This window comes from Myiozetetes cayanensis, unplaced genomic scaffold, assembly GCF_022539395.1.
Source record: "Myiozetetes cayanensis isolate MyiCay16 unplaced genomic scaffold, myiCay2020 scf36, whole genome shotgun sequence".
Lineage (NCBI taxonomy): Eukaryota > Metazoa > Chordata > Aves > Passeriformes > Tyrannidae > Myiozetetes > Myiozetetes cayanensis.
In genome coordinates, this window is record NW_026087588.1 from 241,963 (window position 1) to 258,321 (window position 16,359).

Sequence of the window (16,359 nt, forward strand, 5' to 3'; positions counted from 1 at the left end):
GTTCCAGAATGTCCAAGGAAGGAGTGGATGTTGCACTTTGTGATGCTGTTCCATGGGCACGGTGGTGCTCTGGCAAAGAATGGACTTGGGGATCCTGGAAGTCTTTTTCAACCTTAGTGATTCCAAGATAAATCTGTGGGGTGGGATTAAATCCTGGGGGGAGGAGGGACCCTCGGCTGCTGTCCCAGCAGGGGCTGTTCCCCCCCTGGCTCGTGTGACCCCCAGGGCAGAGCCTGGCAGGGCCCGGCAACCTCTCCCCAGATGTTCCTGGTGGCAGGAACAGCAGCTTCCTGGGCAGAGCCTGCCCTGCCATCGGTGCCCCCAGGCAGCCCCTGCCAACACCAGCACTCCTGCTCAGAAAAACCTGTGGAGTTACACAGAAATAAAACCGGCAAAGCCTGTTTTCCCAGGCAGGTACTTCTGGCACTGCAGGGAGCTGCTCCTCCAGGGAAACCCTGAGACTTTCAAGGAACAGCTCGCACAGATGTGGCCCAGGAATGGAGCAGATTCTGGCCTCATTCAGCACAGCAGCACCTTTTTACTGCAGGCAAGAAGCACCACTTCCCCCCCCTCTTCATTTCTTAGGGATTTAAATTCTGTACAAATCATAGTTACAAAACAACTTTTGATTGCTAACTAGCTTGGAGAGGTGAAACGATCCAAACAAGCAGAATCACTCCCAGTGTGCAGCACAGCTGAGGAAATCCGCTCTGGAAGGCAGGTAATGCTATCCCTGGTGGTACTGGAACATCACAGGCACAGCTTTGGGCTTAACAAGTTCATCTTTCCAATTGAAGCGCTTTTGATATTCTTAAAAACCCACCAAGAGGTGACTGATACAGACACGCTCAGGCACCCCCTCGGTGAAGCAACACAACAACGCAGTGACTCTGCCTGAGCAGTTGCATATAATAAAAATTAGAAAAGGCTTCACTGCTTTTTCTGTTCTGTATTTTCACTTTTTTTCCCCTTTTTTTCTTTTCCTCTTTGTTTTGTTTTGTTTTCCTTTATTCCACTTGCAAAAGATCCAGAGGATGTCTCCTTTTTTTCAGGCCAGGTTCAAACGAGGGAGTTTGGTGTCTTGGGAAGTCATCCCAGGGACAGTGCTCCGTGCTGAGGAGGAGGATGAGAGGTAGGTAAGTGGTCACTCTGCCTTGTCCCGATGTTTGGGAGAAGAAAGCCTGGAATTCTGGCTTTGGCAGCTGTGCTGACAAGTAACTGGCTGACATGAACTCATCAGAGCAGGGAAGGTGATTTTGGGACAGCAGCTGGAGATGGAGTGAACAATCCTGCTCTGCCCCACCACTGTGAACAGGTTTTCCTTTTAAAATTCAAAAGTCTTTTATTTGCCAAAAAAAGAGAAGAAATTACAAAGTAAAAATACAAAGATCAAACCATGCCAGCACAAAATGTCTCCAAAACTACTTCTACAAAGTATGAGAACCATTATTATTAAGTACTCAGTTTCCAGCCCCCTCCCCCAGTGGCAACCAGAAGAGGAGCACAAAAGGGGAAGCTCTGTTCGTGTTTTTCTCACAGTAGCTCGTGCTGGTCACTGAGGTTCAGGGGTTTTTTTGCATAGCCCTGATCTAGAAACTCCAAGTCTAGACTGTTAAAACCACACTTCCATGAGCCATTTTTGGCCTTTCAGGCTTATTTTGTTTCAGAAACTTAAGCCCAGTGCCTTGTTAGAGCATCTCGAGGGAGCTCCCTTAAACCCTTCCTTCAGGAGCGCGGGAAGACTTTGGAGTCCCTTTGGAATCCCTTTGCTGCCTGTGCCGCTCCGGGCCGGGGGGAGCCGGGGCAGTGCCTGGGCTTTGCTCCCAGGGCTGGGATGCAGCGACTGAGGACTTGGCAGAAGGCTCCGATCCAGGCGGGATCGCTGCTGAGCCGCATCTGCGATCTCAGCACGGCACAGACACAGCACGGGTGACAAACAACCAAAAGCGGGGGGTTTGTAAGGACAGAGGACGGAATTTTGCTGGACAGCAGCAGAGCAGAGAGAACCAACAAGCACAAAGGTATTTTTATCAAGCAAAACTGAATTTACTCACTTTTCTGACTACTCTTAAGGAAACAGGGGGCCAGCTCAAACCAGAGCTCAGTGTGAGCCGGGTTTGCAAGGAAAAAGGCAGGATCTGGCCTTTTTAAAGGGCTGCAGCATCTCAAGTGGCTCTGACAGGAGGCAGAGTCAGAGCCAAGGGGGCTCCTCCAAGCCCTCAGGCAGGGATTCCTTGGGTGCTTGGCTGCAGGAGCTGGCTGAGCTCTGAGGCTACTGTGGGCACAAGCATTCTTGTCTTGACTATCCCAGAAAGAAAAGTTCAGAAGTAGGATAGGAGTTCCCAAATTTACCTCACCTAAATCCTGCAGAGTTTAATCCTCCATCCAGAGCAGCTGTGGACAGGGCTGAGACCCAAATAGGGTGCAGGAGACCTCCTTTCCTACAGCATCTGTGCCTGCAGAGTTATATTTTCAAGTACATTGGTGACAGGGAGTGGATTCCTCCTCCTGGAGTAAATAACTTAAATTCCTGCAGGTTTTGCATTGCCATCACAAAAAGAGTGACTTCTGTAACTTGTTCTAATATATAATACAAAAAATTTGCTGCAAAATGGGTTTTTTTCCTGGATTAGCTTGTGTTGACCTACCAGGGAGCAGGAATTGGGTTTGGATTCACTCTGCTTTGCTGTAGCAGCAGTGAAGCTCTGTTTGTAGAAGAGAAGGCCTGAGTTTGGGGGCCAAAGGGCTCAGCAGAGCAGCTGCAAGCTCCTGGCTCCACTCATTGAAGCCAAAGCTTGGAAAGACAACTGGGGTGTTTTATCAGGCTCCAGGCACTGAGTTCTCCAAAGGCACCAGTCCAGGCTGGTGTGGTGGGAGATAGGAGCCTGGATGGGTGGAGTTTAAGCCCCAGCAAAGGCAGGAAGAGCCTGCAGTGGTGGGTGACTGAGCCTGAAACACTCCAGTGCTGCTGGAGCTCAAAGCTGGTGACGCTGCAGGACCACAGGGGGTTCCACTTCAGCCTAGAACAGGGTCAGGTTCTTCCTGTGCTTCGAGGAATCTTTGTCTTTGGAGAGATCTAAAAGGTTATCCAATTGAAAGACCCCTCTGGGCCCTGGCAGTCAGGGAAGGGCTGAATTCCTGCTCCAGGTTCTTCCCAGTAAAAGGTGGATGGAGCTGGGTACAACCAACAGTTATAGGACTTCCATCCTGTGGTCATTCCCCAGCTTCTGCTGCATTTGGGCCTTTGTGGATTGAGCCCCAGGGAGGGTTTTCCCCTGGAGGTTCCAGCTATGGAGGTAGATTCAAATCCAATGTGTGTTTGCTGCATTCCCAGAGGCTGCTCCTGCTTTGGTGAGTGCTCCCTGCTCACAGCTGCCATCATGGAATGCAGGTCACCCTGCAGGGCCTTTGCCAACAGCCTGGGCATCCAAAAGTTTCCTACACCCCACGTCCAGGATCCTGGGGGGTATATGTGCCTCTGGATAAAACAGCAGCTTTGCTCAGGAAAAAGGAGTGATCAACCCATGATTGATTTGGTGATTAACTCCTGGAGGTATCCCAGGGATCAGTGTTCCCTCCTGCCAGGGTCTGTGGGTACATACAAGGGCTCTGCTGCCTGGAGGGGCCTGCTGGGAGCTGGGATCATGGGAATCCTGACAAGGATGCACACAGGAATTCTGCAGGGATGCACACAGGAATTCTGCAGGAATCCTGGCAGGGATGCACACAGGAATTCTGCAGGGATTCACACAGGAATTCTGCAGGGATGCACACAGGAGGCACAGCCAGCTGCTTTTCCAGGGAGGTAACAGGACACACAGTGCACACACACCAACCAAGCACTGGGGCCCAACTCTGACAGTTACAATAAAATCTGACAGCCGGGAAGGTGAGGCCCAGATCTGTTTGTGCATCCCTGGAACTGGTAAGAGGATGTTCTAATCCCCTGGGAACCACAGACAGGCACTGGCTGGCTGGGAGGCCCAGCCCCAGGAGTGGGTGCTGTCAGCAGAGACACCAGCTGGGATTCTGGATCAGTCAGTTTAGTTTTGCACTTAAAGCAAGAATTCATTAGTTACAGCATTTCCTCTCTGAGACTGGGGCTTAATTCATGGGGAGAAAATAAATTTTTGGCAGTGACACAGACTAATTCCTTTACTGGTTAAAATATTGGGTTGGTTTCTCTCCAGTATCTCAACTGAGGCTTTGGGAGGAAACTCCGGGTCAGAGCAGGCTCCAGGGAGGACGAAAACAGGGAATGGACGGGACTGGGGCACCCCAGGTATGGCAGTTTAACACACCAGCTCAACAGCAGATGCTCTTTTCTTTTGTAAATACACTAAAACCCACCAGGACAAAGCAGAATTCAAACAAAGACAAAACGCTGGACAGAGGCAAATCATCTTATGCACAGTAGAAATGTAACTGGATCTCAAACTCTCAGAGAAATGTGACATCATGGAGTGCCTTAACTGTCCACAGGTTCAACCGGGGAAATACGTCCAGTACCACGTGGAGGAGCTCGTGGTTCAAACCACAGAGGGACTTCACTCCCCCTTCATGTTGCCTTCACTTCCAGGACATGAAGAACGAAAAGAACTTGTTTGTGTTTTAAAAGATTTCTAGACTCAAATTGGAGTTCATTTGGCAGCTCTTTTGTCACTCCTGGTGTGCAGTCGAGGGGAGAGGGTGGCACAGGGCTGCACTGACTGGCAGTGCTGCATGCAGCTGGCACAGGCAATCATTAGATGCTGGCATTTATTGCACATCTGGCGACATAAGAGAATTCATCTAGAAACGAGACAAGGTGCCATCACCACTGGCAACGAGTGTGCACGAGAGCACGTTGTAAAAAGCCTTTTTATAGAAATTACCTTATTGCAATTACACAGGGAGAGGAAAAGGGTTCTCAAGGTACAGTGTACAAATAAAGCACATTGTTTCAATGCTGGACTTAAGAAAACCCCCAAGTGCCTTGGGACTGAATGCTCTCCAGTTTGAAAGAGATTGGTTAAGTGTCTTCCACTTCTCTATGCTGAGAGATCTGAGAGAACTAGTTTGCCTGACTTGTCTCCAGTTTCAGGGGGAGATAAGACTTCATCTGTATCATAGTCTTCTTCACATGATCTGCAAAGACAAAAGGTGTGCCTTTAAAAGCTGTATTTTGGATTTCAGGTAAGTTATGTCAGTGGCTAACAGACAGGAGCATGCAAGAGGTGAAGCTCGAGGAGGGTGTTCCTAAGGCACTGAGAACAGTGTGGTCAGTCCTCTGAGAGCTGCCAGGGCTCTGTGCTCCCATCCACCGTCCTTTGGAACTTCCAGAACCAATTTTCACTGGTGTTCAGCAGGAGAAAATTTGAATCCAGTTTCAGTAACAATTGTCAGTAGCTCCCAGAGCCTTAAGAGTTCAGTGTAGCAATAAAGTCAGGCCCCAGAGGAGGCCTGGCTTGCCCACAAACACCCAGTGAGCAGAGCATCTTCTGGCTCAGGTGTGTTCTGACAGCACAGCACAACTGTGGCCATGCTGGGTGTCCCTCTCATCAGGCTGAGGTTTGATAGCCAGGACTTGCACTCAGGGCCTGAGGAGATTTGCTGTGAATTCGCAGCTCAGGCTGTTGGGTCCTGTGCCCTGCACACAGACCACCACTCCAGGGCCCTCTGGGGCTCTCAGCCCATTCCCATCCCTGAGAAAGGATGTTTTTGGATGTTTCAGTCTCAGCATGCTCCAGGTTAGTTCCTCAGCACTCCCCAGAAAACAAAATTCTTCCTTTTGTTCTGAAAGCAACACTGCCCATGAAGGAATTGCTGGAGCAGGTGTTCAGTGCCCAGCACAGGAACAGTTCCAGTGCAGCTCTGGGCTGCAAAAGATCAACTCCTTTAATACCCCAGCATGGATGTGCCAAGAAGGAATTTTCTACCACTTCCTGTGGTGTTTCTGCCTTCACTAACCCAACCCTGGAGCCTGTCAGTGTGTCCTGCTGGAGGAGGACGCTGTGCTGAAGGTGGATGATCCCTGTGTGGTGAGAGAGACCTTCCCAGACAACATTTTCATCCACTCTTCCCCAAAGGGAAACACCTGCTTAGTAATTCTGCCACCTTCTGGATTGTTGTGTAAGTGGGAGAAGGGAAAAAACGCTCTGGATTCTACACCAGTAACTGTTCTGACCATGCAAGCCAGGTTGCCAAAAAATACAATTTGCCCACTTTTTGCGTCATCCCTGTGGGCAGGCCCTGCTTCCCCCACCTAGGAACCCAGGAATGGACTGGGAATGTTTGGAGGTGCCTCAGCTTCTCTAATCACTCCTTGGTTTATGACGCAGCTGAGGAAAACTTGGTACTTCCACGTGAATGCTGTTGTTCCTTTTGCATCTCCTTTTCCTTCAGCTTTACTCACTCCTGTTAGCTTTGTTCCTCCTTCTCCTGCCCTTGGAATGTGACCTCTTCCACAGGTGCACACATTCACCAGCACTTGGAGCTCCACTGTAATTGTTTTCCATGTGCTTTTTGCTCCCGGACTAAACTTTCTCATGCTGCTTCAAAGGGGGCTTCCCACTGCTCTTTCCCAGGTGAGTTCCTTTTCCACTGCACTGTTTTGCTCCTTAAGGCTCACAGTGCCTGCCTTTCCCATCTTGGAATAAAAGCCTTCCACCTTTATGTCTAAGAAGCATCCATGGGATGCTTTGCCACAAGGTCAGCGCTAAAGACAATCAATCACCTCTGTCCTTCCAGACCAGTTCCAGAACTTCACAGTCCCATAAAAACAAATGTGGGCTCGTGCAGGTTAAACACCCATTCCTCAAGATTCAGCTCTAGCTTGTTCAGAGGAATTACCCCAGGGAATTCCTTGGCCTTCCTTCTGGCAAACACACATTTTGGCTCTGGGTGGTTCAGGAATGTCCCTCATCCCCCTTTCCTGCCTTAACTCTGCTGGGTTCAGGCAAATGAGCAGCTGAGCCATCAGGTAACTTGAGGGAGACAAGGAGAATGGGCTGGGCTGCCTAAACCAGAACCATCTGATCCTGTGCCTCTGCCCCCCTCTCCACCTCTGGAATGCTCTGCATTTTGTCCTGGCTCCCTGTTGCTCAGAGGAAGGGGATGTTTTCCTGTCAGCAGCTGATATTTCCCACACTATGGAGAAAGATCTCTTTCCGTGAGGGCAGCTGTGGTTTCCATGTCCATCAGCTGGCTGAGGCTCGTTTCTGTTACAGTGAACAAAGCCATGCCCACTGCTGCCCCAGCCTGGCTAATCACATGTGGGATCCCACAACGTGGGGCACAATCACTAAATCATCTGCAGTTGCTGAATGATGGTTGTTTTCAAATGTATTAATAAGACCAAGAGCAGATTTCATGTTCTGCCAGCAAACTTAGCCAAAAATCTTCCAGTCTCTCAGAGAGCTCATGAATTGTCTTGGTTTTGTCCCCACTCCCTGTTTCTGTCACCCTCAAAGGACAGCACCAATAATGGATGTGTGAAAACTCAATGGCTCTTTCTGGCAAATTTGTTTGGGCATCCAGCCCTTTGTTTTTCCTTTCCCCTTCCCTTTTCCATGCGTGGTCTGTTGCTATGCTCAACAAATGAGATCTAATCCTGCTGCCATGACTACAGAGCTTTTCAGGGGCTCTTAAAAGCAAGCAGCAAGGTTCTGCCATGCTCTTTACAGGACAGAGCTGCCTCAGACAAACTGCACACATGTGACATCACCTGCCGCTTTTCCTCTGGCTCTGGGGACTCTGGGGAGTCATGGCCCTGCACAGCTTTCATGGCAGCCTCCTCTGTGCTGAGGACACAGGTGTTGCAGAGCAGCTGCAGGGAATACAGCAGTTCTATCGTCCATCCTGCCTTCCCTCATCTGCCACGGTGCAGGCCACAGAAAGGCAGCTCGGAGGGGATGAGGCAACAGCCCTGTTGCTATTTGGATGCACATCACAGGCAGGGAGGGAAACAGCTCTCAATAGCTCTGCAAATCCCTGTGGCTAATTAGTAGGTGCTACTGTTATCCCAAGCAATTCCCAGGGTGGGAAGTTTTGAAAATGATGCAATCTTCTCAGTGCTCTCATGGCTCTACGAGTGCTGTTCAAGGGATGCAATCCTGAATTGTGCAAGATTAACATGGGGGAAGCATTCCTTGCATGTTTGTTATATAAATCTGGAGACTTCCAGAGAAATATTCTCAAGATACCAATACAGACACAAATCAAAAAGGTGATTATACCGAGTCTCCATATATCAGCAGGAAGCCCTTGCACACAGGGAGATTCTGGAGCAACTGCTCTGCCTAAATTCACTGATAGCTAAAGATAACTGGTGTGTCTGTCCAGAATTTTACAGAAGGTAGAAAACTGAGTGTAGGTATTGCAGAAACCAAATGTATTAAAGAAAAAGTCTCAACAAACTTAATAAATGAATGAAAATGTTGAAATACAGCCTATGGAGAGCACGGACTAACAGGCATAAAGTTTGGCAGAAAGAAAAATTATTTGATTAAAGAAAGTCTCTGGGAAGTGTGATAAATGTAACAAAGCTACAGCTTCTCATCTGTGACACTGTGACATGGTCAGCACACGGCCAAGACCAGCAAAAGTCATTGGATAGACTTTTTTGTATGGCTGCCAAAAGAAAAAGGCTTTGTCCTTTCTCCCAGCTCTCTTCATGGGCGTGTGGAGCTGATTCAAATCCACTGTTTAGTCCACTAATCCATTCCCTCTGCTGAAAGTGGCACCCACATGCTCCTCCCAGCCCCCAGCTGGAGGTGCAGTGCCCCGGGCCGTGCTCACCCCTCCTGCAGCGGCTCATTCCCGGACTCCTCAGCCACCAGGATCTCGTACTCCTCGGCCGCGTACCTGTCCCAGTCTGAGGGTTCGGGGCTGTCACTGTCCACGTCCTGCAGAGATGACACAGTCAGGGACTGCCCACGGCTCCCTGCAGCTCTTACAGACATGCACGACAGCAGTGCCAGCAACAGGAAGCACTGGATAGAAGCAGCAAGTCAAAAACAGCCCTAACTGAGAGACCCGCCATTACCTCGGAGTATTTTAACATCAGCACATAAAAGACTATGAAAAAATACAGCTTGAAGGTCTATAAAGTTCAGCATGTGACCTGAGCTGCCAACAAACTGCATCTGCTTCATCTCAGAAGGGCAGTAACCACACACTGGCTTTGCTCTGGCTCAGCACGCCCCATGTCTGTGCACTTTGCAAGTGGCTGAAGAACCTGGGGGGTAAAATCTTCTCATGAAATGTTAATTGGAACTGAACTTTAGAGGGACTCTTCACTGTTTGCTAAGTTTGGGCAAGTTTGAGAGAAGATTACAGGAGAACATTCCTATAAACATTTGGCCCTCTGCCAATTACTGTAAGATGGGGATAAAAAGTTATCCCCCAGCCCTACTTGGCTGCTCTTATGATGATCCAGTTTAAACAAACAAACAAACAGACAAACAAACAGGGTGGTTCTGGCTTGGAATATATTTAAGCCTTGAATCATGGAGCCACAAAGTTTCTCTTGGAGATTATGTGGGAACAGCTGTGAGGGAACCAGAGTTGGTTTTGGCATCCCCTCCACTTTACTGTACTTTGAGCAGATAAGAGGCCTCTGGGAGATACTCAATAAGCTGCAGTCACATCTGGCTTCCCTGGCTGTGCAGGGGGAGCCACAAGTGAGGGCCTTCACACCAACAGCTGTCAAAACTCAAGTCTTTGAACATCCCACAGTTTGTGGGGAGCAGTAACTGCCAAATCCCAAAGCTACACTCTCCTCCTGTATTTTCTTTGCTTGAGAAGAAGGAATGATGAAGGACAGAGCAGCCAGGATGAGAACCAGGCAAAATGTGCAACATCCAAACCTTCCACCTGGGCTGAACCTTCTCTCTCAGCCTCTGCCTCAGGGCAGCTCAGCAGGCTCTGGGGGTTCTCCCTTCAACCTCACACTACACTGCCAGTGCTGGTGTCCCAGGAGCAGGGATGGCAGCCACATCATGGAATAGCAGCAGAACTCGTGTGGGAAGGGACCCAGGAGGGCTCCAGTCCCAGTTCTGCTCAAACCAGGATTTGCTGTGAGGACAGATCAGGGGGCTCAAGGCTTTGTCCATCACATCATGAAAGCCTCCAAGAACAGAAGCTGCACAACTTCTCTGGGCAACCTGTTCCAGTGCTTGACTGATCTATTTGTGAAAAAAATTGTTCTTCTATTCAGTTGGATTTCTCCTACATCCAGGACCACTTCAAGAACAGGTTTGAGAAAGCTTGTATTTAGGAATAAATGTGATTTATACCTTTTGCACTGCAAAGGGATCCCTCTGTTCATTGTCCAGGTACTTCTCTAAATTGAAGAAGGTGTTGAAGAACACATGAGCCATTCTGCACCTCTTCAGGTCTCGCAGGGTTACTCTTCCTACAGACAAAGAACGCACATGATCGTGCTTCTGAGTTCTTGCTTAGCAGGAGACTGGACCTTGTCAGTCTCAGCTTTAATTTTAACATCAGCAGGCTTCAGTATTACAAAATTTCTTCGCAACTCAGTCAAGGATTTTAACATTATTCAATAAATGGGTGTGTTTATTAGGCTGAAATCTCACATCCATATGGAGGTCTCTGACATTCATGTGAATAGGGATGGTCCAGTTCCATAATTTAGACTGTTAGCACATCCCACAGCTGGAATACACAAGACATGTTGCTCCAGTTCCAGCCAGTTAATTCACAAGGTCTCTTGTTTTAGTATTTCAAGCCTCCTGATGGCATAGCTGGCCCTGTTCAGTGACTGTGCAGTGACTGCAGCCCTGGGACTCCAACCCAGGGCTGTACCTACAGATCAGTCACACAGGGACATCTCCTCCCCAGTTCCCCACTGATCAGAGAGGAGGAAAACTCTGATCAAGCAGGACTTACCTTCCCTCTCAGGCTTAACGAGGTCCAGCATCTGGCACAGCAGGTCCTGGAAGGGTAGGGGCTCTATGCCCATCACCTCCATGCGCTCACACTGCTCCTCGTAGAAATACTCCAGCTCGTACATGGACAGCACTCCATCCCCATCCAGGTCCATGCACCTGAACCAGTACTCAATGCTGGCAGAGGAACAGGGACAGGGACTCAGCACTGCACTACAAACCCATACAGATTGCAGCAGTGCACAGTCCCCCTCTCTCATCCCCTAAGGCTCCTCTGCCCCAAGGCTGGCACAAAGCCAGGGATGAAAATATCCTTTGGAAGGGCCAGGGCACAGGCCAACACCCAAAGCACGTCCTGATTGTCTCCCAGGTGGTTTGTGAGCAGCACAGTCCTGCTCATGACCTGTTTCACCTGGCAGCTGTAACAGTGTCCACTGTGCTGAGCCCGAGGGTGTCCCTGTCCAGCCCAGCAGCAAGAGTTGGCCAAATCCAGCCAAGTCTGAGCCCAGGACACCAGGGGACCCTGGTGAGGGACAAGGCAGGCATGGTGTGCTCTCCTTTGCTCTGCCCCTTTAGACAGAGGGCAGCACTCCCAGGCAGCTCACCCTGCATCCCCACAACCCTCTGGATGCTCCAACCCTGCATTTATGAATTCTTCTCATTCTTATGCAGGAGATTCTTTGTCCTAGTAATCACACACAGCTCTGGATGAGCTCTGGACAGCAGTTTCCCCCTGGCTCTACAAACCAGGCCATGGCAGGTTTTACAAAGGGACACAGTGAAGGTTCCCCACAAACCCTTCCTGCACACTCTGTACACGTGTGAAGGGAACGTGCCTCACCTCTGCCAGCTCCCCAGAGCCAGTGCTTCATGGCACAGGGGAACCAAAGGCACTGATGACTACCAGGGCATTTAACATTACAAGAAAACTCTGCTTCTACACAATTTCTCTTCAAGAAAGGCAAAGAGTTTGATCAAAAGTTGACCATAAGTTGCTTTCCTCCTAATGGAACCCAAGCTGCCATCCCTTGGAGAGAGTGGTAGGTCACAGAAGTTTCTGCATCTTCTGTGCTCATCTCAGTACTTTCACCAGACAGACACAGAAATGAGTCAGACCTTGTAGCACTCCTTTTGTCCTCCTCTGAAATCAGGAGCCACACAAAATCAGCATAACTCATCCTGCCTTCCTTCTGAACCTCAGTGCCTCTAGAACACACAGCAGAAAAACAAAGTTAGAACCCACCAGGCTCTTAAATACTCACAGTGTTAGCAAACAGATTTTTCAGAAGTCCCAAATCATCAGTGAGAGAAAAGGGGCATCAGCCCCCACCCAGCCTGTACCCCCTGCACCTCCAGCACTGGACGCAGCATCTGCTGTCACTGCAGAGCTGAGGTTCATCTACCACATCCCCTCCCACTGCAAGGCCTGGGCTCTTTCACCTTCCAGAGACTTTCCAGCAGTGCTCCCCAGCTATCCCTGTGCCATATTGCCCCGCTGTGTCCACCTACCCCATCCTATGGGATTTTTTAATTTGTTTTTTTAAGATACCCTGAAGTCTCTCTGCATTTTCAGGCAGCTCCAGCTGGAGCACCCTATTGGAAACTATTCTGGTCAGTGGGGGTTTCTGAGAATAACTTGCATTTCTAAGCAGCCTGACAGGAATTCCCTTCCCTTCCCCAAGCAGGGTGGAATCCTCACCTCACCACAGCACCACTGAATATTCGCTCAATTATCCTGTTGGATAAAGCTGGAAACAAAGAAAACATGGAGAAAATGAAGCCACAGGTCACAGGAATAACTGCAATCAGTTGTTTATACTGAATCTACACAAAGCCATTTCCCATTGCTAACAGAATGCTCTGCCTGTACTGCCTGGCTGACCCCTCTCTGTTTAGCAGCATTTTATAAAACCCAAGGATGATTCTCCCAGTGGGTCTGTCTCTGTAACACCACTCTGTCCCACAAAGATGGCAACTGTTATCTGGGTCCTTGGACGTGGGCAGTGTTACTTCTGCTCTGCTGCAGAAGGATTTGTCACATAAGCAACCCCTACTGTTAGCAGGAGACTATTTCAGTGTGCACTGCAGCAGAAGTTCAGCTACCAAGCCAAAATGACACCAAATCCTACAAAACACTTCTCATCAGAGCAGAGGCTGTGGCAACCCCCAAACTTCCTGTGCAGCAAATCCTACCCCCACACACACCCCAGCAGGGACCAGGTCTCCCCTGTCACCTCTCCATCCTCACCCTACCCAGCCCTACGATCACCACTGCCGACCCTGGGGCTGCCACACTCACCCAGAGCCCCCACGGCCTTCCACAGACACCTGCACTCGGGACACGGGGGCTCCTTAGCCCTTTGTGCATTTGTGTTCCATTAATTTATCCATGGTCTTGAACTCTTGAAAATTTACAGCACCTGCTCAGATTGTGCAAAGGAGGTTCCACACTGACCCCAAGAGATGTTCTGAAATTCCCCAAGCTTCACTGCACCCTGGAATTTCTCTCATTGCACTTCAGCAATCTTGGGAGTTCACGTGGGCTTTGTCCTTTTTGTCCCTACTTCCAATTCCTGCAAAACCCTCAGCAAATAATAAGCCAAATCCAGGGCATTCTTTTAGCTTGTCCTTCTGGCAGTGGCCCACATGTGAACAGAAGCTCCATCTGAAGCTACTCATGCACAAAATAGTGCGTACTGCAGTCCTCCGTGTCTGAGCCCCTGCAGCATTTACTTAAGAGCTGGATGGCTCCATTTAAACTTTTTTTGAGGTATCCAATTGACCAAATCAAAGGCAGGCTTTGCTCTTGAGTGAGAGTGGTGTCCCTGGTCCCAGCACAGCCTGCAGGCACCATACCTTGGTCACTGTACCGAGCCAGGTCCTTCTGGCTGATGTAAAGGTCATGGTCAGTGTCCAGCTCCCAGAATTTACAGTAAATCACATAGAAGTGCTCATAGGAGAAATAGTCTGTGATCTGATTTATGTCATCCTCTTCTTCCAAGAGAGCAAGGGTCTGAAAGAGTGCAAACCAAGTGGGAAGTTAAGCCCAGAGAAGAGGCAGCTCTGCAGCTGAAGGGCTGCAGTGTGGAGGAAGCTGAGGTTGAACACAGCTCTGAGAGCCAACCTCAAACACAGCCCTTCTGCCCAAGAGATTCTCACTGTTTTAGCCAAGTCCTTCACCCTTCAGCCTGAAGACTTTCTGGCTCTTTAGGCTGGGCTGGACATCAGCTGCCATAGGCAGTTTTAAGCTGGTCCTCTTTTGGATTAAACATGTAGAGGACAGAGATCCAAATGCTGCCATAAGGGCACAGCAGGGACTGGAACAAGACCTCAGCTCCATTTGTTCTCCTGGGGGATCAGCTCCTGGGGTGATGACCAGCTGTCAGAGGGCTGGGAGGCAGGAGATGGGCTGTCCTACCCCCTGGCCCTGCAGCAGCTCCTCCTGGCTGCCTGTGAGCCACTTCACAGGGTGTCCTGCTGTGCCCTGCTGCCCTTCCTGCCTGGCCAGACCACGGAGGCTGCTCCAGGGGTTTCCAGACCTGGTGCTGGTCCCCCCCGACCTTCTCCCAGTGCCCCCTTGGCCACTGCAGCCCCTGCTCCTCTCAGCTCAGCTCTGACACGGCTCCTCCACCAGCCCCAGCGCTCTCCTGGCATGGAGCACTCGGCCTGTCCCGCTCCAGGCCCAGCTCCCTCCCCACAGCCAGAACAGGGACAGTGCATTCTGGAGTTCCTTCACATGGAAACCAACCTACCTGCAAGAAGTTGCTTTTCCTCAGCTCTGTCAGAGTGATCCTCCCAGACCAGGAGCGGTTCACGGTGTAGAATATCCTCTGTATAACCTGCAACACACCAACAGCGCTCTTGAAATCAGCTCCTGAAACACCCCAGCCTGGGATTTAAACACTGGCTTTGTTTATTCACTCAGCCTAAGGACACTTCTTTTTGAAAGCTGTTTGGTGATTTTTTGTAGGTGCTGCTGTTCCTAATTCACTGCACAGCCTAAAAGTACCATTTGCTTTTGAAACAATATCGCCCGTTTCCACTCTGCAAACACTTTCACTGCTCTTAATTCACCTCTTTGGGCATGCAGATGAATTAATGATGGCAGGAACACGTTCAGAGTGCTGATGGATCACTTTCAAACTGAGCTTAGCGGGTTTTAGGGGCTGCAGTTTGCACAGATCTCAAATGAAACAGGGTTCTAGGGTCAGGTACCAGGAAATGAAAATGCCAGGACTTCTGATTCTTCTGATTCCTGCAGAGGAAGCAGGAGTGTAAATCAAAGGCACAGCTGATGTCTGAGCTATTGTGCCTCATGTTCCAGGGGCTCCCTGAAAGTGAGCAACAGGGATTATCTGTCTGCATTTGTCCAGGGGAGCTGTGAACCTCATTTGTCTCCTCTCCTGATCTGCCTCCGGTGAAAGGGAGTGAAAACCTCAGGGGATACACAGAGCCCTGAGGGACCAAAGGAAACAGCTCAGGGCACGAGACTGAGCACACTGCCAAGCACCTCAGAAAGCTGAGCCCTTCATAATCTGCTCCTTGTCAAGGATCACCACAAGGTGGGGAAGCACAGGCAAGAATAAACCCACAGGGCAAACAACAACAAATAAACATCCCAGCATCAGAAATGAGAAGTAGAACTGACATGGCTCAGCACTGAAATCTATGGAAGATAATTCTTGTTGACCAAACCCAATACAAACCTCTGATGTCTCTGACATGTTGACAAGTTATCCTAAAATTTTGGTAAACTTCAGTGCATGCTATTCCAACACAAAAATTAACTTTACACAACAATATGGACATTACAGGGATTAATCCAGCTAACAAATGAAACGGGGTGGGGTTGTCTCTTGGTTAGAACGAGTTTCAAGTGGGCAGCCACCACTGAAGGGCCGTGCTTGGGCTCAGTCACACAAGTGCTGCTTCTTAGTCCAGAACAGACCTGGAACCAAGTCTGACATTGCTCTCCACAGCCTGCTTTGGGATACACACGCTGATGGCACACAATTTTGAGAGCAACAAGAATGACTTGAGGGTTGAAAATGTATCCTGAAGAGAGAGAATTAACAGACTCAGCTTAGCTGAACATGACACCTCTTGGTAACACTGCAGGCTCTTCATCACTCCAGGCCTCCCTCACAGGTGGATGTCCTTCTAAAGATGGGTGTCAGATCAGTTAAAACCAAACACAGAACAGATCTATCCCAACTGCAGCAATCACTGAGCACTGTTCTCTGGCCTGTGTTAGAGGTCAGACTAGGTAATCACAACGATCCTTTCTGGTCTTAAGCCCAATGAAAAGGCTCTGTGTTTGTTCCCTTAATGCCTCTGGCAGCCACTGCCACTCTGGAGTTTATTTTTGGACTTTGTTTGGCTTTTGCTTCCCAATTGCACAAGAGCTGAGAGACTGGAGTGGGTCTCACCTCATCCATAACCCATTATCACACCTGACAACCCTGTA

General features: G+C 49.5%; 1 protein-coding gene across 2 annotated transcripts in view; it reads right to left on the reverse strand.

Annotated features, from left to right (window-relative positions):
- Positions 1–4,738: 4,738 nt before the first annotated feature.
- PPP2R3A (protein phosphatase 2 regulatory subunit B''alpha) overlaps positions 4,739–16,359 on the reverse strand; it is a 49,471-nt gene continuing 37,850 nt past the window's right edge. For both annotated transcript variants that reach the window (XM_050328102.1, XM_050328101.1), the window contains exons 7-14: positions 14,645–14,731; positions 13,749–13,905; positions 12,592–12,640; positions 12,009–12,098; positions 10,894–11,069; positions 10,278–10,396; positions 8,779–8,885; positions 4,739–5,127 (exon numbers count right to left, since the gene is read on the reverse strand). In XM_050328102.1, the coding sequence (XP_050184059.1) occupies positions 5,031–5,127; positions 8,779–8,885; positions 10,278–10,396; positions 10,894–11,069; positions 12,009–12,098; positions 12,592–12,640; positions 13,749–13,905; positions 14,645–14,731 (882 nt within the window). In that variant the 3' untranslated portion in view covers positions 4,739–5,030. The remainder of the gene's footprint in view (positions 5,128–8,778; positions 8,886–10,277; positions 10,397–10,893; positions 11,070–12,008; positions 12,099–12,591; positions 12,641–13,748; positions 13,906–14,644; positions 14,732–16,359) is intronic.